General features: G+C 41.8%; 1 protein-coding gene and 1 long non-coding RNA gene across 2 annotated transcripts in view; one reads left to right on the top strand and one right to left on the bottom strand.

Moving 5' to 3' along the window:
• The window catches only part of PDZRN3 (PDZ domain containing ring finger 3), a 156904-nt gene extending 153069 nt beyond the window's left edge, over window positions 1-3835 (bottom strand). Inside the window, exon 1 of the mRNA XM_064519213.1 lies at window positions 2799-3835. Coding sequence (XP_064375283.1) covers window positions 2799-3509 — 711 coding nt within the window. The 5' untranslated portion in view covers window positions 3510-3835. The remainder of the gene's footprint in view (window positions 1-2798) is intronic.
• A 258-nt stretch (window positions 3836-4093) lies between these two features.
• Window positions 4094-23048, top strand: part of LOC112989548 (uncharacterized) — a 238927-nt gene continuing 219972 nt past the window's right edge. Inside the window, exons 1-2 of the long non-coding RNA XR_010391297.1 lie at window positions 4094-4154; window positions 13003-13139. This is a non-coding gene — a long non-coding RNA (uncharacterized LOC112989548). The remainder of the gene's footprint in view (window positions 4155-13002; window positions 13140-23048) is intronic.

Genomic DNA, 23048 nt, shown 5'->3' on the forward strand with positions numbered 1-23048 from the left:
GTTATGGCAGTGTTATAAAACTCACTTCCCAGAAATGGGAAGTCGAAGCACAGAAAAGCTATATGATTCATCCAGTATCACAAAGGAAGTCTATGCTAAGGCAAAGCCAGACCTGGGTCTCCAAAGTTGCTGAATCAGTGCCCTAGCCAAAAGGCCATGAATTCTGGTCTTGGAACAGCTTTAGTGATGCAAATGGCCTAATGTCCATCATTATCATATTTCTCCTTTAACTAAGCATTTAAACAGAACTGTGAGTGGACATTTCTTCTGTTATGACTACAGGATATGTTATCTCATTTATTCTAGATTGGTTCTCCATCTGCAGTGACAAGCAGCCACCAGGCAAAGAAGTTAGAAGACCTTTTCTCTTAACCTGCAGAGAACCCAGAACACCCTACAGTAAGTTTTGGAATCACCACATTTAACCTATGAACCCAGGTCATTAGTGCTAGGCCTATTTGTGCTTTAACATAGCCTAAACAATTACAGCTTCCAACAAAATATTTGAAGTATGAATGATGTTTACAATAAAATGATAGCAATGACACAGCACGCTTTGAATAAGCAGTTAATTCTGAAATTGAAATCAAACTGAAAAATCAGTTGTTTTGTATTATGATGCACGTAATCCAGGTGTTCAGGGACCTAATCTTTAGCCAAGTATGTATGCCCTGCTGAGTGCCTATAATCTGCTTCCTGTACTGCACAGTCTATGCTAGCATCTCTGAGAAAATAACCCCAGAGTGAAAACTTGGATGCAAGCCACATTCCCAAATTGGTAAAGCATCCCCTGCACTAGGTGATTACCAAGAGTCTTTTAAAAAACTCTCTGGTGCGCAAAGATGCAAGTTTCCTGATTGTACTTCTTTGGGAGCTGGGCAGACTGAAGCTGTTAGCATTGGAAAGCTGCCCAAAATGCCGTGAAAGACATGTAATTGATTGACCGCTAGACCACAAGTCTGTGGTGACATGGCACCTCTCAGCTTTCTTCAGATTAGGGGCTGCTTCAGAAAACCGTATAACAGCCTTTTGTAACCAGGCTGAAAATGAACACAGTCATCTTGGCCAGCTCCATCCATACATTTGATAAAAGGTATTGCTGGAAACTATGTACCAGGGATATTTACAACTATTTGCAGTAGCACCTTTCATGCTAATAGCAGTTCACCTCACTTTACAGAGCTAAATAATGCAAAAGCAACACTATCAACACTAGCCAAAAAGAAATGAAGGAGGAGCAATCTGAGAATAGAGGTGTGCTGTTTGGATCGGGTCAGAGATGAGGAGATAGAGGTACAGTGAGATTATTTCAGATAGCAAGACTGTGTGGAGGCCTTTCCTACCAACAGCAGCGTGAGAGGAGAGCAGAGGCGGCCCCGTGCCGGGTGGGCTGTGGGAGCAGTAAGCTCTGCTGTACGCTGTTGCGAAGGAAAGAGAGCTGCAGGGGAAGGAGGAGAACTGACCCGAACCTTGACATGAATGTGAAGTCTATGATTTAAGTTTTACTGAGTTTTTAACTTGCATCACTATCAAATGGTATTGCCAGAAGTTAAAATGGTGCATTCAGTATTGAAATACAATTTCTGTTTTGAGTCAGCAAAACACAGTGGGATATTTTGTCCTCAAATTCTAAAAAGAAAAAAAAGAAGAGAGAGATGGGAAAGAGAATTGAACATGAAGTTTTTTTTCTTTACACAGCTTTCTGAACTCCAGTATTACCAAAGGTATCAATACAGATGTTTGACAGTTTTGAACAGTTTAATGCGGCTGTGTCTGTGGATGTGGCAGCACATTCCAGGTCATGGGGAAGACTTTGAATGTCTTCATTTAAAAGATAATTGGCTTCTAGGGCTTCCCTCACTGGGGAGCCTCATTCCAATTAAAATTTTGGGATTGTTGTTGCTCTGGCTTTTGATTCTGGTCATTCTATAAATAGCCTATTTCTGACTGGCTGAAATCAAGTTAAATTTTCTCCTCCTAAGTTGAACTTTTAAAGAATCCAGTGTAGTTGGCTCTGGAAAAGTGCCAGGGCACAGTAGATGTCTTATATCTGGACCTCGATGTTACAAAGAAGATGGCTGAGCTAATGAAATCGATGGTGAGGTGTCCAAGTTGCATAACAGTTAACCGTAAAGACTGCATTTCACAGGAAGCCATATTCTCGGGTGGCTACAGTGAGCTACGGGCCTGGAAAGCCTCGGGTCACAGGGCACGCTGTGAGTGTCACTCCAGGGAGCCAACTTCTGGTGGCTTTAGACTGTTCCCAGTCCTGGAAGTTCCCGTTTTGTTGTCTAGAGGTTTCTTTAGGGAAGAGAACAGAGACAAAAACATCCCACGACCTGGGCATTTTGGTTTGTGAGTTGCCATACGGGACCCAGCTATCAGGGCGATGGTCACGTCAGAAAAGATACGCACAGAAACCAGTGAAGTGCGGCAGCCACAGGCCAAAGCGCAGGTGTCCCACGGGACCGGGGGGCCGGGCGCGTTCCCCGGCACAACCACCGCGCAGAGGCGCGCGCCGGGCAGCACCGCGGCCGCGGGGAGGCGGCCGGGCGGCGGGGGCGGCTCCAGCCGCGGCAGCCGCCGGCGCCTCGCAAGCGGCCCCGCGCCAGGGGGCCGCGGCCCACGCGGGAGCTGCGCGGCGCTCGCCGCCCCTGCGGCGGCAGCCTCCGTCCCGCGGCCAGCGGCCGCCCCAAGGCAGCCCACAGGCAGCCGGGCGGCGGCGCCGGGCCGCCCCCGCTCTCCCCCCCGCCGTCGCGGGCGGCCGCCGAAGCGGGCCGGGCGCGGGCCGCCCTTACCTTGCCGGGGGAGGCGGCGCGGGCGAGGGCGTCGAGGCGGGCGCTGTACTGCGTGAAGCGCTTCTGGTAGCGCAGCGCCGTCACCTGCAGCTCCAGCTGCGCCGCCGCCAGCCGCGACAGCAGCGACTGCTCCCGCTTGCCGGCGCGCAGCGCCTCCTTCTTGAGCGCCTTCTCCAGCGCCGCCGCCCGCGCCTGCAGCGCGGCGCCGTGGGCGCGCAGGGCGCGCAGGCAGCCGTGGCCGCCGGCGCGGCGCTCGCCGTGGGTGAGCACCAAGCCGCAGCCCTGCTCGCAGAGCCCGGCGGGCCGCGCCTCGCAGCGCTCCCGCATGTGCGCCTCCACGTCGCGCAGGTTGAGCACCTGGCGGCAGCCGCGGTTGCGGCACTTGGCCGGGGAGAAGTCGCAGGTCTCGGCGTGCTCGCCCAGGTGCTGCAGCGGCACCACCGCCTCGCAGCCCCGCGCGTGGTTGTCGCACTTGATGTCCAGCTTGAGGATGAGGCTCTTCAAGGGCAGGACGTGGTTGAGCTCCTTGGTGGAGATGCGCTGGCAGTTCACCGGGCAGCTGCCCTGCTGCACCACCCAGGGCAGGACGCAGCCGGCGCAGAACACATGGCCGCAGGGGGTGGTGAGCGGGTCCTCCAGAACTTTGTTGCACAGATTGCATTTGAAGTCGGGATCCACGTCCCCGCTGAAGCGATCCAGCTCGAATCCCATTCTTCTCCCGCTTCGCCAAAAAAAGAGAGGAAAAAGAAAAGCCCAGCCAAAGTAACCTCGCTGGGGGGCCGGGGCGGGGGGGTAAGAAAAAGAGAGAGGAGCAGGCGCCCGCCGGCTCCCCCCCGCTCCCGAGGAAAAGTTTCAGCGAAACCCCGAACTGCGGCGATCGCGGGAGCCGGCTGCAGCCGCTCCTTCCTCGCTGCTCATGGGGAGCGGGGCGGACCGGGCGGTGCGAGCTGCCTGCCGGAGCCCGGGCGGCGGCGGGCTCCTCCGCCCCCGGCGGCGGGGACTGCGCAGAGCGGCGCCGCGCGCTCCGCCCGCCCCGGCCGCGCTCCCCCGCCCCGGGGCCGCCCACCGGGGGCTTCCCGGGGTCCCCCCGGCTGTCAGCCCGGGGGGCGACGAGGGGCCCGTTGTTTCGGGGGCGGCGGAGGGGAGGGGAAGGGAGGGGAGAGCGGGTCGGGGGACGGGGTCGGCCCCGGCTGTGTCCCCCGTGCTGCGGCAGGTAAAAGGGAGCCCGGGGAAGGGGCGAGGGAGATGCCCCGGGGGGGGGGGGGAGGATCCTGTGAGGAAAAGGGCGGGATTTTGAACGGAGATGACGCTGGGCTGTGGGGAGCAAAAGCAGACGTCGAGGAAGGGGAGATTTGGGTAGGGGCGGCTGAGGGAGGGGAGCGTCTGCCCAGCGCGGGCCTGGAGGGACGTGGGGGCCGGGGCCGGGAGGGGCTGGCGGGCCATGGTCACCTCAGGGGACGAGGGGGAAAGTGAGGGGTGGTGTCCACAGGGACGGGGGGGGGGGGGACCGCGGTGGGGGAGGGGGAAACTGTGGAGAAGCCCAGAGGGAAGAGAGGGGCGGACTTGGGGGGCGGGAAGAGGCTGAGGGGAGGTGGAAAGTTCTCGGGAAAGTGCTGGAAAAGGCCCCAACTGGAAGAGGTGCAAAGGGGGCCTGGGGGAGCGTGGGAGGTAGGGCGCAAGCCGATGGCAGTCGAGGGTGTGAGCAGGCTCTGGTAAAACAAGGGAAGGAATGAAGAATATAAACTCTTGTCACGTTAAGCCTTAAAGTTAATAACAAATGGGATGGCTTGCTGAAGGTACAGTGTTAGAGCATATTGTTTGGGCACGTACAGAGCTCAGCGGCTTCTGGAAAGTGCCACATGAAGCAGTCCTCCAGAATCAGGTCCTCCGTCAGCTGCTGATGGATTGAGCTGTTCAATATGTGGAAAACCAGTTGTGGTGAGACACACACTACCAGTGAGAAAAAGTACACTCGCAACAGGCTGCCAGTGCTATTCATATCTTTATGAAAAAAGGAGCATGTTTTCTGTGTTTGTATAGCCTATTAATGTCCCATTAATGCCACTTGGATGTAAGTGAGGGAGATCAGAAAAAGTTAGAACTTTTGATGTCTTTTTCTGCCTTGAGATGATTTAAAAGCATTTCAGAATATGCTGTAAAAATATGCTATAAAAAGCTAGACCACACCTGAAGTACCAGACATAACATTAGGCAAAAACAATTTCTCTTACAAGGCAGATATTCAAGTCCTGAAAAAGCTATGGGAACTGCTTTGTTCATTGTGGATGATGAAGCACAATTCTGACATGCCAAAAAGCCACATACCAGTTCAATTGTTCTAGCGTGTCTTGCTTTATGGCAAAATAGAAGCCCAACTAGAAACCTCAGTTTCAAATGACCTTTAATATCTGCCTATTATATCATGGTGAAATGATTTTCTGAACATCTGGGATGATTATTTGTCTGTAACTGACCTTTAGGAGGTTGCAGACTAGTGGTTACACAATTAAGTTCTCAATTCAGTCAAAGGCAAGCAGTCTGTAGTATGAAGAGTTTTCATTTTTCAAATACAAATTCAATCTGTAGTGCTCGTTTCATTCTAATTATTAATGGTCCACAAAACTTAAGGCTGCTTTTAACTGTATGTATCGTCCCACTGAAAAAAGTGTTCATCACATTTATAGTTACATAATTAAGGAATTTTTGCAGGTTTAGGACCTTTTTTTAAAAATTATGATGGGATACAGGATTCCGCATGTAGATTTTCTGTCATCTGGTGTCAGGCATAGTCCAGAGCCATGATGATAAAGTTTAATGCGTGTGTATCACTGACTTTCTGATTATTCTATGATATTTGATCTGTAGTAGTGATTCCCGTACTTTCTTGTTGTGCTTCACTGCCTCTTTCCTCTTCCTCGTCTTTCTCATCTCTGCCTCCTCAGTATTCCCCTTTTCTCACCAGTCTCTGTTACCATTTCCTTCGCTGCAATGCTGCATCTCTTTTTGTCCCTCCCACTGCCTAGACCCACAGCTCCGCATCTGCTGCTTCTCCATGCATCATCTCTAATGGTGGTACACTTCTCTAGTAGGACACTGTCATTTTGCAGTTTGTCACACAATTCGGATATCTAATACTATCAAGCCATCTATTATTTTCTATTAACATTTTCTCTGAAATAGAGCTCGTCCCTGTTAGATTAGGTCTGAGGATGCACATAGTACAAATGAGTGACTTCGGATTTTCTGTTCATTGCAATGGCTGCTGTATCAGGCCTTGTCAAGACAGGGAAGTCGATCAATACAATTATTTCAGAATAGACTGTTTTGAGATAACAGCTCTAGATTAGTGCCCCATGTGATCACAGTCCTCTGTTTCTTTACATGCGTTTGCACAGTGCCTCATGCGTTCAAGACTGTAATGGAGTAAATAGAAATAATACATTACTTCTTTCAGCTACAGCAGGTTAGGTTTAGTATTTCAAAGATGTCAATACAGGATGCTTGAGGCCTTTTGTATTGAAGCCAGAGGCAGAGCTTTTATTGATTTCAATGGGAATGACGTCGTTACTAGGTTCCTTAAGCTATTTGAAACTATACAAATATTTGGATGGAAAATATGGGCAAGAACTCGAATAATATTTTCATTTGGAGTCATGGCTAGGCAGATGCTGTGCTGAATTCTGTGATACGCTTTAGCATGACGTTTATGTAGGAACAGATACTTCACTTATAAATTAAATTTGATGGAAACTTTTGAAGGCCACTGCAGTCTTTTATTTAGACGACAGTTTGAAGTGCTGACAGGGAATTGAAGTTCCCCTCTCCTTGCTGCCGTTATCCAGAGCAGAAGGCACAAATGGAACTTTCCCGACTGGAGACACATTTCAGTTTTCCCTTAAGGAAAAAAAAAAGGGGGCAGCCTCTCAACATGAGCCTTTAATGTTACTTTCAAAGGCTGAGGTTTGAAACTGAAAGGAGGTTTGGCTTCTACAGCCTTGCCAGCAGGGCTGAAATTACATTGCCACAGCTAAGAAAGGTCATTTTTATTTAGTCAGTTCTCTCATCATCAGAGCTAGCATACTGAGTTGGACCGCTTACTGAACCATTAAGGCTCTATCATTTTATTTTGCTGTCCTGTCGTAAGAAGGATGAGGGCATGTTGTCTTGTACTTCTGGCTGCAGTGCTGGCATAATGCCAACTCTGGAAGGACTGCAAAACTAAGGTTTTGCAGCAGCTTACATTCAGTCTAGCTTTCTCTGCTGCTGTGAAGTTAACCAGTCTCACAGAAAATCAAGTACAATTTGATTGGTGATGCTCATTCAGCTTCATTTGCCTTTTGTTCATAAACGTTAGCATGGTTTTACACGTGATTATGACATCTTTGCAAGCAAATTGATCTTTTTACACTGTTTTGCCTTTAAAAAAGGAGAAACCATTAGGCAATGCCCAGAAAGAATCAAATTCTGCTCCACAACGGGAATGTATGTCATTCTTTTACCTCACTTGACTCTGACAAAACCCCTAATGTTGATAGGATATGTCCAGTGGAACATGGTCTTCCTTACACACTTAATTCATGAGCTGGAGTCTTTCAGAAACTGAAACACACAGTGGTTCAGGGCATATTTAAAATATGCTTCGTGTATTTAAAATATGTGAAGTATATTTAAAACAGATCTGAAATGTCAAGATCTTATCAACATTCTGTTCATTGCTAAGCACTGAAGCACTGTACAGAGTCATTAATTTGAAAGATTCTGTATTCTGTAATAAGATTTTGTGAACTTTATCACATTTTTTTTACATATGTAAACTGTCTGTGTAGTTACTATCATTTTAATGCAAAGACATTTGCCACAATCTTTTATTTCTACTGACGGCAGAATACAAGTTTGCATTAATAGAAGATATGCAAAAGAGCTGGTGAGAGTGGACCAAATAAAATGTCAGGTCCTTTAATGGTGTGGTGTAGTATCAGCCAGAGTATAGATGGTTCATAATGACAATGATTTATATGATATTTATATTAAGTATTTTGCAAAGGATTAAACTCTGGCTTGGCAGTTGAGCTAGGATTTCAGGGTTTATATGTACAAGTCGAAAGCTGACAGAATAGTAAAATGGATGGTAGAAGTTAATTGTACATTAACAACAGAACAAGCTGCATCAAAAATCTGAATAAATCTCTCTCTTATAGAAGGAATGTTCAAGCAAGAAGAAAAAGATAACACTCAACAGTAACATCGACATCCTTTCTTGATGTTCCATATGTATTTTTGTGTAGTTGATTAACAGTGATTTCACTGCCTTGGAAATCTAGCTGTTTTCAGACATGTACTTGAAAGACTGGCATCATTTGAGCCTATTTCCTAACTTTCTTCCTCATCCTGATATACAGCTGAACATAGCCACCTATTTAAAAAATATGGCCGCATATAACTAAAGTCAAAGTAATTTTTTTTAATGAATAATTCAGAGGCAAGGCCCAGAAGAATTTTGACTATAAGTGCACCTTCTTATATTAATATGAATAGAGATAAATATACAATAATGCTATTATTTTGTTTTTTGTTTTAGGAAATGTGTTCAATCAGCAATGTTCATTGCTCTCTGTTTGAGTAATTATATTAATTCACCACTACAATATCTGAGAGTCTTGAAGTGATTTACACATTTTATTATGAAAATTCTTCTGTGTGTTGAGGGAGAATTAGTCCTGTTTTAAGGCTTGGTTTAATGAAATGCAGGATAATGTAAGTGCCCATTGTAATTCAGTAAGTCTTTAGCTGAGTGCTAGAAATTGAATCCCGCTTTTCCTGAGCCATTCTTCACTTCATGTTGGAGCTAGTTTTGGTGAGCAATTGCTTTTTATGCGTTAGTGTGTGATTTGAGTATGTGATGAGGCTCGACTGCTTGCCTGAAACTACACAAGGATTCTAAATTTCTGTGGAGGCTACATCCCAGGAAGCTCCATAGACATCTGTATGTGTCTAATCCTGCGCTCTGGCCTATAACGACAGGTGCAGTATCTTTGAATTCACTTAGCAATACAAAAAGGTGTGGTAGGTATCAATTATGATATAGACACCACATTCTATACTATATAATTTGTCTTTTCCTCCCTATTTAAACAATTTCAAGAGGGAGAACTGACATTATATACGGCTAATTCCCTTTCACACATCTTACATGTTGTAGCTAATGATAACATTTAAATCCAGACTGTAATGAACTCAGTGGCAATGGGTGGAACATAAAATGCAAGCCCTAATTAAGACATATGCTGTAGGAGTTTGTACAATGAATTCAGTAATAGTGGAGGTGATTCAGCATCTCAGAGAACAGGGCCTCTTATATAGTTGTACAAAGATTGCGTAAAACTTCTTTGAGCAAATATATAGCCTATGTCTGTACATATGAAATATGTAGATATTCATATGTACATTCATATGAGATATGAAAGAGCAACTCCTAGAGAGCTAGTAAGCACAAATTGCTCAGCATCTTTTCCCCATTTTCCATGCAAATGGATGTCCTGTAGTGTGTGGACCTGTCAGACAGTACTAACACGTGTGGCATTTTGCAGGGGCAGGTATGTTTCAGGACTATATTTAGCTGACAGATCTGAGAGTGGCCTTTGGATTGCCCTTACTTCACAGTCTGGATGCATGAAAAAGATCCTGAATGGTCTGAGATGAAGGTATGAGTGTGTGTTCACACATACACAGTTCTGAAAGTCTTCAAGTCCAGCCATTTTCCTCTTAAAAATGTGAAAAATATTTCTGTTGTCAATAACAGGAATGGATTTAGTTTTTGTACTACCAGAATGATTGTGAATAATGTGGAATGTTCTGTTTTGTCCACAACAACACTGGATGGTATCAAGATCTTTTTATACACTTTCCAAAATTAACGGTTCTTAATACTTTCACCAGGTGTTTTGACAACTAGGCATTTGTTCTCAGCCACTATTTGTTCAGTAAACAGTTGCCATGTTATATTTTTACAGCACCGCTACATTTCTGTAAGCCAAGGAAAAAACTATCATTTTAAAATGTATACATAAATTCAAAACCAGCAGCCTTACGGAAATTCTGGTGTGTTAAGCCAAAAATTCTTAAATTCTGGGTCAGATGAACCCTAAGACAGAAAAAAAGTTTAGGAGAATGTTACTCTGCCTGATGAGCATTACCACAAGATATTGGAGAGACCTAAGCTATATACTGGTTCAAGGAGGGAGTAGGGCATCTTTGGACAATAAGTCCACCTGTTGCTACTGACCTGTCTCAAAGAGTTCCTAAACTGCCAATTGCCAGAAGCTAGGAGAGAAGCACTACAAACAGGCCCTACTTCTGTCATGATAAGATAAGTATCCCCAGCTGAGCACTCACAGAGAGACAATTCTGGGCTTGATGACCTTTAATTTGATCCTAATGGAGCTTTTGACATTTTCTTTGGTAGCCAAGGTATTTGGGAAAATGGGGGTCACTTGAGGAAGCTTTTTCATGTCAGAGCTCTTGGATTTTCTGTCTAATTTATATAAAATGCTTAATGGTTTCTTTAGAACATGAGTTTTTAAAATGGAGGTTCCAGTACTTAGCAATACTAAGCACAGGTGGCAAAGAGCTTCTTCCTTATCACTTGTTGGGAAGGAGGCTGGGATAAAATGAAGCCATGGGTGAAGAGGTGCAACAGGCCTTTGTGAAGTTACAGCAAAGGCATAAGGCAATTTGCCCAGCAAAAAGGAGCAAATGGAGTGCCTCTCATTCATAGTAGTCAGTACTACCGTAATAAAAGTAAGTTTAATCCTTTTTAAAATAAACTTTGTATAGTTAGGTGAGGATAAGCATTGAACTGTCTGTGCAGGTCAGAATTGCCTTGCTGTGTTCTGGAGTTCCACAGGAAAGGTGTTTGAGAACTGTTTATTATATGTACTCCTAATTCAACTTTATTTGGGGGCTGAGCAAGAGCTCAGAAAAGTTGTATACTTTGAATGTTAAAAGATTTCCTCTGAAAGAATCTTACAGCAGTGTTTTGCTTACCTTGTTGCAACTGTTTATCTCTGCCTATAAAAATATACACAATAACTTCACAGAGACATTTTGAAGAAAGAGTGAGCTTGAACGATCACATGTTTTGTGTATGATATAAACTGAAGATGTCTGTAGGAAATCTCCCACACCATAAAACCTGAAGCACGTATAGCTGGGGATCCCATCCCAAAACTGCTGTCTGTATTTTAGGGATCTTAAATTGATGAAATCCTTGCCAGAGAAGTGCATGAATCAGACAGCTGTTAAGCCAAAATGTGCAACTTTTGATGCATGTTAAGATTTTAAAATTTTAAAGTATTCCCAGCTGATTTTCACATGGACATGATTCCATATTGCAAGAACTATAGGGGAAGCTACAACTTTCCAGGAGTTGTGAATCTTTACATTCCATGAAAGTGAAAACTAAATTTATTTTAAGGAAAAAATAACCTCCAGGAATGTGAAGTGCGTATTGCGTTGTTTCATATGGAAATACGTACTCTCACAAAACTGAGGCTTGATCTAAATTTGGCTAGTGGAAGGCCCTCTAACTGCAGTGTATAAGAAAAAGAAGTCCAGAGCTGAAGTTTCTAATCTAGATCCAAAATATAAAACATATGTCACTGATAATCAAGAAGGTAGATGCCTACACATGCCTAGCTGCATCACTGTATTGATTACTATCAGTAATCAAGGTTCTTAAGGATTTAGCCCCATTGCTTTAGTCAGTCAGTGGACTAAGAAGTCATATGTAAGAAACTTAAATCAGCTCAAGTGATGGTGTTTCTCATCGATCTGATTCAACAGTTATTCTTAATTAAAAATGGTGCAAGTGAAGGGGTTTGTGGGTATTCTGGAGACCAATCACTCACTTTAGAAAAAGAAAAAAGGCACGTACAGATATCAAACAAATCCCATTTTGCTGTTGCAAGACATGAGGTATTTTTTTCAAACATGAGGGGTTAAAAAAAGGATAAGACTTGCTGACTGAAAGATAGGAAGACTCACTCTTTTCGAATGAGCAGAGGCCTTTGGGAGCTCAAAAATTCTGTCGGAGGCATGGCTGAGTAGGTACGGAGACCCCTGAGGCCCCCGCGCCAGGGCTGTTCCATGTAGCTTTCTAATTGTGCAAAACTCTGGAGCTTTAGAAATGTTTTTAGTCTGTGTTTGTGTTCTCAACACCACAGAACTTGAGTGTGCTGCAGAAGATGCTGCGCAAGAGCCATTCAGATTAGCTTGTTAAATATTAATATTCACAGCTATCTTGCTCTAATGAGAAACATTTTTCACAGCTCTCATAACTGTTTCAGTTTCAGCCTTATTTTTCTTTTCCAAATGTCTTGATCTGGGCAGCTTCCAAAGTATTTTCTTCTTTCTTTTTTTTTCCTTGTGGTTTTAGAGTATTAAGTATGCCCTGAAACTGCGTTAAGATTTTAGACTAAGAGGAGGTTGAAAGTATCCTTGATGTTTCAAAGGTTTCTTCTGAACTTCTGACATTTCCAAAATGAAGAAAAGTAGTGTCTTTTAATTTTGCCAGTCTCTGGTTCATTTGTCACTGGGAGAATGTTAGCCTCTTGGCAAAGCAGTTTTTAATATAAATAGTAGATCTAATTTGCAAAATAAAATCAGAATTTTGTGAAAGCCCCTTGAAATATCAGATCTATTCTCACTGTAAAAAGTTTGAAGATCATTATGAGGAAGTATTGCCCACCACTTTTACAGTTTCCAGATGCGTTGATGTGCATTTGGACATCATTTGGAAATGATGGAAAACAAAGTTTGGATAACCAGTATGCCACATAAAATGTAAAGAAAATGTAACCGTAAAGGTGTTATTTGTGAAATTAACAAAATAATGATAATAGTACAATTAATAATATATTTTAATTAAAACAAGGACAGTTTCCAAAGACATTAAGATAAAAATTGGTCTGAATACTTTTGATCAGGTCTAATACATTTATAGGAAAAGGTCAAGTCACCAAGAGTGTTGAGGAACAAGGTTTCTTGTTTGTTTGGCTTTTTAGGAAGACTTACTGATGAGGTTGAAATGTCAGATCTCAAGAGAGGATGGTTTGGGACAGAGGACCGGAGTGGGTAGAGAAATAAGTAAAGTTTGGAATGAAGACTGTGCTGTACAGTCAGCATTTGGCTTATTTTCCCTCCCCAGGGCATATGCATGTGAGCTGTGAGTATCATCATACAGAAAACGGAAGGAAGCAAATGGCAGGTCTGGAGGAAGCGGGTGACACGTTCTAAGAGGTGAAGAGACTCCTGTGGAGAACAAAGCTGATCAGCGTGGAAGCTGTGAGTTGTTTGTATCCTAGGAGATCGCTATTTGTGTCTGGGTTAAACAGTTTCAGGGACACCCCGAGGTCATAAACTTCACTATTTAAGGTCACTCTCGCTTGGTTTCCATAGTTTTACTAGTTAATGTCCTACACAGTTTGTTCGCAAATCCAGCATGTACGTAAGGAATAGACACACGTCTGAAGAAGGATGAAATACCTAACAGGTATTGGTAGCCCAGCCAGCTATGTGCCAGAAATGAAGCTGAGATCCTTGGTCCAAAAGTGCCAGTCTCCCAGCCCATTGTGTGGCTTTGGATCAAGCTGTGAGCCGGGGTGGGGGGGATTTTAATCTTGTGTCCCTAGGTTTTCCAAAAAGCGCGTTTGCTTGGTTATCTCCAGAATTAATCAGAATTCCCCCAGTTTTGTACTACTTTGAAAATTTTCATTGACATTACAATGAGAATAAAATTTTGAAAATGGTTTGAATACCATTTTCACAGGTATTCCTTCTCTTCTGCATTCTGCTTTGTTGAGGCTAATGTTCTTCGTTGCATAGCTAAACGAGGAAGCTAAAAACTCGGCAATTTATTTGGGATCAAGGCTGTTTCCCAAACTGCAAAGCTGAGAATCCTGCTAAATATCAGGAGAAGATCTAACCAGTAACTAGTAGAGAGTGTTATGTGACTGGTAACAAATCCCCTCCTATAGCTGTTTGCTGCTGCAGGCTATTTTAGGAAGATTATTGTTTTCAATATAATGGCTTACACTGTGTGTTTGTACATTGCACTGTAACAGTGAGGACATTATGAGATTGCTCCCATACCTACTCTTCATGTTCTGCTAATTGATTTTCCATTAGGGAGCATTTATAAAGACTACTACGAGATTTTTTCCGTACTCTAGTTAAAATAACTTGTTGTGAGAGGACCTTGTGCCATGAAGTAAGAGAGACTTCACTTATTACTTAGGACCAGTACAAAATGTTCTGACAGTTTACAAGCTATGATTGTGACTTGGCCAAGCATCCTGCACATTCAGAAATTTGCTGCAGGGACTCTCTTGACATTTGCTACTTCTTAAATAGCTGTATAAGGTACTAGACTGGGGATGAGAGGTGCTTTTCCCACCCGGTCTGTGTGATTGTCAGAACCATAGCTAAGAGGCATTTAACCTCCCCTCAAACCCTCCTCCTACTTAGCAATAGGGGAAGAGCAGACTGGTTGTGTCTTCCTGGGACATATTTATATAAGCCACTGGTTGTTCTACACTGTATATTTCTGGCTATATGCAGACCTAGTGGATGTGTGCTCTTACAGCCCCAAGTAACTCAAGCTCCAGAACCTGTCCTCATCTCTGAAGACTGATTTAGTTGGTTCTAAAGGCAGATATTGCCTAAAGATGGGGTTTTATTGTTCAGTAATTCTATGTTTTCCAATATATTTTCATCAGCCACTGTGTAAATGTTTTTTTTTTTTTTCTCCCCCTAAGGTGAAGAGAAAATTCAGTGAAATTGGTAAAGAAAATTGGCCTGACTGGGAAAAAAATTATGAGCTGGTATAAATAGTTGTTTTATAGATTATTGAAGCCTGATGAAGTGGGCTTTAGTGACTGATTTAAGTCATTGAATAACAAGATGCAAAGTAATGGAAACAGCCAAAGGGAACAACCTTGGTGCTAGAGTTAAATGATTTATCTGACTATAGCTACTGTAGAGGCAAAGGTTAGTGTACTGAACTGGTGCTAGGAATTGTTTCAGAAGGCATGCAAAGCTGTTTCACTTTACTAAAATTTAAGTTGTATGTTTGCCATTCCCTTACAGTTAGCCTCAGTCCTCATACAAAAGTACAGTTTTACCTCTATTGTGTAATGTTAGTGGGTATGCATATCCAATTATCACGAATTTACTGAAGAAAGACAAATTGAAATAGGATGGCACCATTCATGCCAAAGCAAAAGTAAAGGGGAAAAAAAAGTAGGTAATAATGGTACGCTCATGGGTTTATTTTTTGTATTGTCACATACAATGAGTCATGTTTCCGTGTTTTTCCAAACACTTGATAAGGCATAAATTTGCTTTTCTGAGATCGTTCATTCTTGTCTCTCAGAACCTAACTGCTAAATTGACCTCTGATGCAGGCAACAGTATTGCAGCTAGCAGTAATTCAGACATATATGTCTAAAGCTGTTTTTCCTGCCTTTTGTATTGGTTTGCCTTCTTTTACTTTCCTACACAGCCTGCCTTTCGTATGTTTTTTCATACTTTCAATGTCAGTTTTCTTCTCACTGCCATTTTCTCTCTTCATTTCTCCACTCATTTCCTTGTCCTCCTTTTATTTTCTCAGCTCTCTGCATCTACCAGTGCATTCTATATCTTTCCAACCCACGGCATCTGGTTTTACTTGGCTGTCCTTGGCAGGCCTTTTATATTGCTCAAGGGGTTGGCTTCTTACTGGAATATACACCCTTCTGGGGCCTTGGATGGTAAATGTTAATGCTCAAACTGTGTCAGCACGCTGTTGGTGGCATTTTGCAGAACTTCTAGGTCTCTAGAGCTACTTCAGTCACGGTGGCAAAGAATGTCTGCTCTCAAACACTGAGGCTTCTGCCCAAGAAGCCTCAAGGAGAACAAAATCAAAGTGACCTGGAAAAAAGTAGAGCGGAGGAGGCTGCGAGATATGGTCTACATGCCTTTAAAGTGGTAGACCTATGGAGAAAACATTAAAAATAATAAAGCAGAGAGCAGCGGAGGCAGGTGCTGTCCTGAGAAAGCTGCTTCTCTGCTTCACTTGGGAAGTGTCCCACACTGGGTGGTACCACTGGGAGAGAGGTGTGTAATCCTACTTAAAGTCATTGGCAAGAAGATATGTATCTCAAGTGGCAGGATCTGAAGAGGGAACTACAACTCTAGTGAATAAAATACTTAAGTGCTGCTCAGTTCTGCACAGCAGAATGCAAGCCATTTTCATAAAAACAGTGAATACATTCTTGAAGATTCACAAGAGCTGAATTAAGTTAATGAGAGGCTAAGAGGGAGGAAGGTGGGACACTGGCAGATGTCTTGACGTGTGTGGACACATTGATCCTCTTTCATCTGCTCTTGGAAGCTGGCCACTTGTTGTGCAGTAATGAAAGGGACTGATTACAGAAATAACAAAAGACTTAGTCTTGTGCTATCCTAGCAAGAAGTAGTGTTACAGTATAATTCTACTTTAGCATTGATTTATCTGGGGAATAAATTAAATTCTTGCATTATTATTTGTTGTTGATTTTTTTCATATGGCCCTACTAGTTGACTATTATTTTCCCATGACATTTTCCCAGCATGCCTTCAGAAATATCAGAAAATGCTCACAAACACTCCAGAAAAGTGCCAACTAAATATTCCACAGAGTGCTTGCAGATCTTGTGCAATGCTTCCTCTGGTCTCTCCCAGCTGTTTTTTAGCATTGATCTAATATTTCACCCATGAGCAGTTAGTATTTTTGTGACATTAAACTTAGGAGGAGTTTGTGTTTCTACAGATGAATAAAGTGACTACTTAGGTTTTTCAGAAGAAAATAAGTATTCTCTTCACCAAAAATTGCTTCCAAGGTGCTTCTTAAAGGCTTCAGTTCTTTGGGTCTTTTGGGTTCTTCTGTGGTTTCTCCAAAGGAGATTAGGTACTTTTAATACTACTATTCAAACTACAGAAAATACATAGCATGTGATACTTTGTTTTTCCACTGATATTGATGAGCTTCGGATCAAGCCCTTAATATCCTACAAAACATTTAAATAGATTACCTGCAGTATTTTTCAATATACCTGTGTGCTAAAGAAGAGAAATCTATGCTAGCTTCTACAGCACGTGGAATTTAGGTTATATGGATATACAGTCATACAAATCTTACCTGTCTCTTGAAATTTAGTTAGCATTCCCTTCATCAACAGTTCTTTACTCTTTCCTTCCTAAGAAGATGTTTTTAAACAACATGACGTGAAGAAGGGCTAATAAGACCAAATTTTGTGGCTTCATTATCCTGTATAGTAGTATTACATTCATGAAGCTCATCACCTGTTTATCTAAAACCTGTAACTTTGGGCACTAAAAGGATCATGATGCAGAATCAAGCCTCTAATTAGATTGATAAAATCTTGGTAATGGGTAGTCGCTTTAGCAGGGCAGGCAAAACCCATGGTGCAACTTGCAAAGCTTGTCATCTTTTGAGGACAAACATGTCTGGAAAGCATTGCAGAAATGTGCTGGAGGCTCTTTGTGCTAATCTGGATCAAAAGGCTGATCAGAGAAATGGCAGACTCCTTGCTTTCTTGTGTGTGTTCTTTGACCAGGTTGTAAGCAACGTGCTGTAGGTCAGTCCAGTTTATAGCGTCAAGACATGCAGATAACCAGCAGTTAGATGAACCATGCTTGGCAGAGACCTTCAGGTTATCTAACATCCTACAAGTGGATGCAATGATGCAATGAGTTCTTGTCAAATGATGATGAGACCTTATGTCAGGGGATGAAAATAAGTGTTATGTTCTGTACTCTATATATTGTCTACCGGGAACATGTTGTACCACCAGTCAATTCCACAATAAACTTCTTAATATCACTAAGCCCTGTACTGGACATCTGGGCAAATACTCTACATGACTATGTAGTAGAAGTTGCTGTATGCATATCCGACTGCAATTTATTCATGGTTTCCAAAGGTCTGCATGCGCACATCAGTGCTCAGAGTCAAAGACAGGTGCTGAAACAATAATCCAGCACCAAAATTAGCAGGGTGGCAGGTTTCTCTTCAGATAACTAGTAAACTTATTTATTTTCTAGCTCATTTTCAACAGTTCTGGAAAAAAAAATAGGAGATCTGATGCATTGATTCTCATAGCAGGACTGTAATGGAAATATGTATAGAAACAATAATGCATTCTTGCAGAAAACACATTTTAGAATTCATGAGTCTTCACGTGATCAAGACATAATAAACAAAGGAAATTTTATAGACTCCAGCCAAGATTTAGCAACTGAAACCTCTTGCCACTGTTATTGGTGTTAGTGGAAGGCTGCTGCTGCTCTTGACCCTTTTTCACTGTACTTCTGCTGTTGCTTGGGACTGTAACAAGTTTTCATGTTCATGGGTATTTTGAGGAGTATTATGTGAAGTTGAACTTACATTAGCACTGAGTCATATAAATACAATGATGTGATTGCTTAGTCAAATGCCTGTGGTAATATGAATTCAGTTAGCTGTCTCTCTTTGCTACCTGTTTCTGAGGAGAAACCCCTACTTATTTTTATTACTGTTTAAAACATCTAGAATATGAGACATTTTGCAGCGCCAAATTGCATTTTACTCCAAGACATTATTTCGTAGAAAATGCTTTCATGAACGTTTAGTATATTGGGAACCCACTGATGAAATCAAGCTCCTTCGCAGGCTCTTTGTAGTTGCCTCTGGGTTTGTCATGTAGCTTGGTTCAGGTGGAATGCCCAATTTATGTTATTTAGCTTTGCTTCCAGCCACCAGTATGTTCACTTTATCTATCCTGAAAAGAAGATCCTGTTCCCTACTAAAGTTACACAACTTGTGAAAACCTTTCGCATGCAAAAAGCAAACAGGTGCTTGATTCATTCAACAACACAGATGTCTGTTTAGAAGACAAGTGACCCTCAGTCTGTGCCATATATATGGTGTTGCACTTGTGCTTGGTTAAAAAAGCAAGGCAAATAAATCAGCATTTTTTCTATAACCTTGAATTGTAAGATTTTTCGTAAGTACATTTTCATTAGGGAAAATTATTGTATTGAAAAAGACATGAATGGCCTAGAATACATCAAAAGACAAGGGAGCCTAGGAATTTCTTCTCTGCTGCAACAGTTACTTCTACAACTGATAGACCTATTCAAAATGACAACAAAGGCATGTCTGGCATTTTAAGATACAATTATTGGTTTAATTTTACAAATTTTCTCCTAAGAAACTTGAAGTAAATAATTATGCTTTTCTGTATTTTTCATTATTTATGCAGTGAGGAACAGATTCTGGATATCAGATCTTACAGATTTCCACTAGAAAGCAGATTTTTTGCACAAAATGACTGATGCTACTTTTTCAGAATCACATGGCAGTTGAGTGGAACAGCTCAGCTAAACCTAAAATTACTCACTCCTAGTCTTGTTCTTCAACTGTTTATCAATGTTATCCCTAACCCTACTGAGAAAATGTAGACCTAGTAGATAACAAAAAACAAAAGGCAGAAACAGTAGTATAAAGAGCACCTTCTACAACCTGCGCTCACAAATACCCAGTTGTACTAAGCTGAACTAGCACTAAGAGTTGTTGCTATTATTATTTTCAGGAATATGAGTGCAAGAGGAGTAAACATGGAGATTAAATCAGTCTCTTATATGTTAGGTGCAGTAACTCTAGAGCAGGACTATGATGATCATTCTGGATAATAGTAATAAAAATAAATGTTCCTAAGTAAGAAAGAATGTATGCATATACATATGTTTGTACTGAAAAAAGTGTTGTTATAAAATAAGACTAAGTAGGAAAAAAGGCAGCAGAAAACAGAGTTAATAAATAGAGACTGAAGAGTTATACAAAACCACTGCAACTGTATGCAGTACCTTAACGATATGATAGGTCATGGTGGAATCCCTGACTGTAAGTAGTATCTGCAAACTCATACAAAATCTTCAGGATGAAGAATTACTGTTGGCTTTAAAAATGACTAGTGAAAATTCATGCTCTGTTTTGCAGTCATCTTTTTTGGTGATTTGTTTATTTGTTTTCAGCACTGTGGCAGCGTTCTGCTCATTAGAGAGGAACAATAATAAGAGGTTTGAACTTTTGAGTTCTCTAAACCAATCTAAAGAAACTGTTGTTCCAAATAAAACTATCTGTAGAAATATATCACTGTATAAAGGTTTGAGAGATACTAGTGAACTACAACACTATCCCAGACATTACTTCAAAGATTTATTGTCTGGGAATCTGAATAATATTCTGTAGAATCTCTATTATCGGTATCAGACCATGATCCACTTTAATTGGCTGACAACATATACTGCAGCATGTTATTCTTGCTATCTACTTAATCCTAGCAAGAATAAACTATTCTCTGGAAATGGCAGTCTTATGAAAGAAAACATCAGTCTTTATATAAACCAGACTTAGGGTTCATAGAAAGGGGCACTGTTGTCCTCACTAGACTAAGTAGTTGTTGCATGAATTACCCATGCTGGCGTATGGAGCACCTTTGTTGTCTTTGTTCTGTGATGAGCTGAAATGAGATGCCAAAGTTCATTTGTCTCCTGCTGTGCAAAAACTAAGGAAAGAAATACCTTTTTGTCCTACTGACAGTATTCCCTGGGCCTTAAGAAGCACAATGTATTCTGCAGCAGTCACTCTGCATTTCGTGTTCAAGGTTGATTTAGTTCCATTTAGTTTACTGTTTGCATGTTTTGACTTTTTATTTTATTCATTTTGAATATACAGCTGAGAAAAAGATCCAGGTTGCAGACAGTATTGGAATGCCTAAGTAAGAAGGCAGATTGTTCTCTCCTGCTACAGGGCATGGCAACTTTGTGAGTTCGCAGTTAGTTTTCACATTTCACATAAATGAGTTTACATTTAGAGCCTCCCTTAGGGAGCTGTTTGGCATCCTTATATAAATAACAAGGCCCTCCTAGCCCAGAATAGACTTCTCCCCCAACCTCAGCAGACTTCTTACAAGATCCACAGAAGTCAGCAACATCCGTGTGAAGGACCTGCATCCCTGTATAGCACTGTTTTGCCTTGCCTGAGCAGTACAGCTTTCCTATCGTTTATGTTGTTGCCACCACATCTGAAAAGATTCTGTGCCAGACTTCTGCCCAAAAAGGGTAGAGGAGTAACTGCTACTTTCAGGCAGGCTCCCATCTGGAAATAGATTCAGAGTAGTAGAGAGCATGCTGCAGAAATTTGCAGATCCTGCTGTCTTGTTAGCAGCAGCCAGGCAAAACTTGGGCTAGACGTACTGCAGCACAGCCACATTTATTGTCTACAGTCACTTTGGAAATGGCCTGTACTGTGCTACTCTGCCTCGTGGGTGGCATCTGGTTGTATCTTCTCGCTGTTCGTCATTTGCAATGCACGTACTGCAAACCAAGTGATGACTGGTGATGGGTCAGACTTCTTGTAACTGGTTAAGCAATTTAGTTAATAATTAACTGGCTAGACTTGCCCTAAGGAAAAAAAACTCTAACTTTTCTTTTTAATGGAAAAAATACAGTTGCCAGGAAACAATAGCATTAGTTTGAGGGGGTTGCCCTTAGCTGATGCATTTTAGGTGGATTGAAAAGTAGAAGGCGGGAAGAAGGATACAAAAAATATTAGCAGTTCACAGTGCAGAAATGATGTTATTTCAGAATCGGAGCAGGAGTCTGCAGGTTTTTAGTGCTGTGTAGTGCTTGCCATCAAAGACTGAAGGAACTGTTCTGTCCATGTGAAACCCTAAGACTTTTATTATAAGCTCTAAGCAGGACAGGCCCTAGCAAAATATATCTTGTTCTTCATACCAGTCAAATAAGAATTTCTTGGGACAAATGCAGAGTATTTCAGTAATTTTTTTAGAAAATGCTTTTAAGTGTTTCTAACATATCTAAAATATTGTTCCTTCAAAGAAATACTGTGCTCATACCTCAGCGCTGCCGGACAGTTAACTTCACAGCTTGTGCTGTTGCTCCCTGGAATCAAGGTTCATACACCCACACAGGCTGAGAGTTTCACTGTACATAGGAACAGCGCTTTCCAGCACAGGTAGTCCAAAAGCACCTTCCTGGGGGTCTAGAGCTATTCCTAGAGGACATGGCTTGCAGGAGTGGCAGAGAAGCACTTGAAGTGAGAGCACTCAGAAACAATTTTGTTCACCAAACTGGCTAGTGAGCGATGATGAATACTTAAATAGTTCAGTAAATTCTCATTAAAGTTATCCAACAAATATTTTTCAGCCAGACTTGTTTTTGGTTGCTATAAATGCACCAACTGTGCTTAGATGTATATAATGCAGTTTAAGTCCTTCTTTTGTCAAAGCAAATGAATGCATTATCAAGGGTAATAGTCAATCTAACAGTCTTACCGAGTGCACTCACTGAGATATCCTATGACTTGTGAAAACACTTAAAAACCACACGTATTCTGTGTATGTTGTTCAGTGGTCAAGCATTGACTATGTTACATTTTATACAATACAGTACAGGCATTGTATGAAAATTTATGTATTCTTTCCTGAAGTGTTTGCTGTGCGGCAGGGTGTTATTTTAAATTGGGTTAAATGTTGAGTTGTTGCCCAAATGACCAATTTGTTTAAAGTGGCAAAATCTTTTAAGGCACAGTATTTTTTTCATCTTATATTAGACCGATTGATTTAGTTAGAATGAATGGAGTTTTCTGGCACACAAGCCCCTTTTTAAAAGATTTTGTATGATTCTTCAGTGGTTCTTCAATGACATGAAGGAAACATCTGACAGTTTGTTCTTTTACTCCTTTTCTAAGTAGAAAAAAAAGTAGAAACTGTCAAATGTCCCAGAAATGAAAAAATCAAATTCTTGCCCATCTCATGGGTACGTGAAGAAGTTCTCTTCATAGGACCTGGGTGGAAGTCTCTAGCTACTTCACTGAAATCATAATGTTAGACAGTGGTGGCACAAAAAACAGTAGTTAGACTCTGATTTCACATCAGTCTATCAAAGAAAAGAATTTATGCCCACTGTTTCAGAGGAGGAACAGCCATGAAAGTCAAATTCAGTTACAAGGTCTCAGTAATGATGAGGTCTGCATGTGATTGTTATCTGGATATTTTAAAAGAATTAATTGTATTATTTTCTTTAGTCCCTCAATCTACCTTTAGATAAAATTGTAGCAAGGCTTCCTCGGCTGAGAGAACGTACACA

Source organism: Dromaius novaehollandiae, chromosome 12 (genome assembly GCF_036370855.1).
Source record: "Dromaius novaehollandiae isolate bDroNov1 chromosome 12, bDroNov1.hap1, whole genome shotgun sequence".
Lineage (NCBI taxonomy): Eukaryota > Metazoa > Chordata > Aves > Casuariiformes > Dromaiidae > Dromaius > Dromaius novaehollandiae.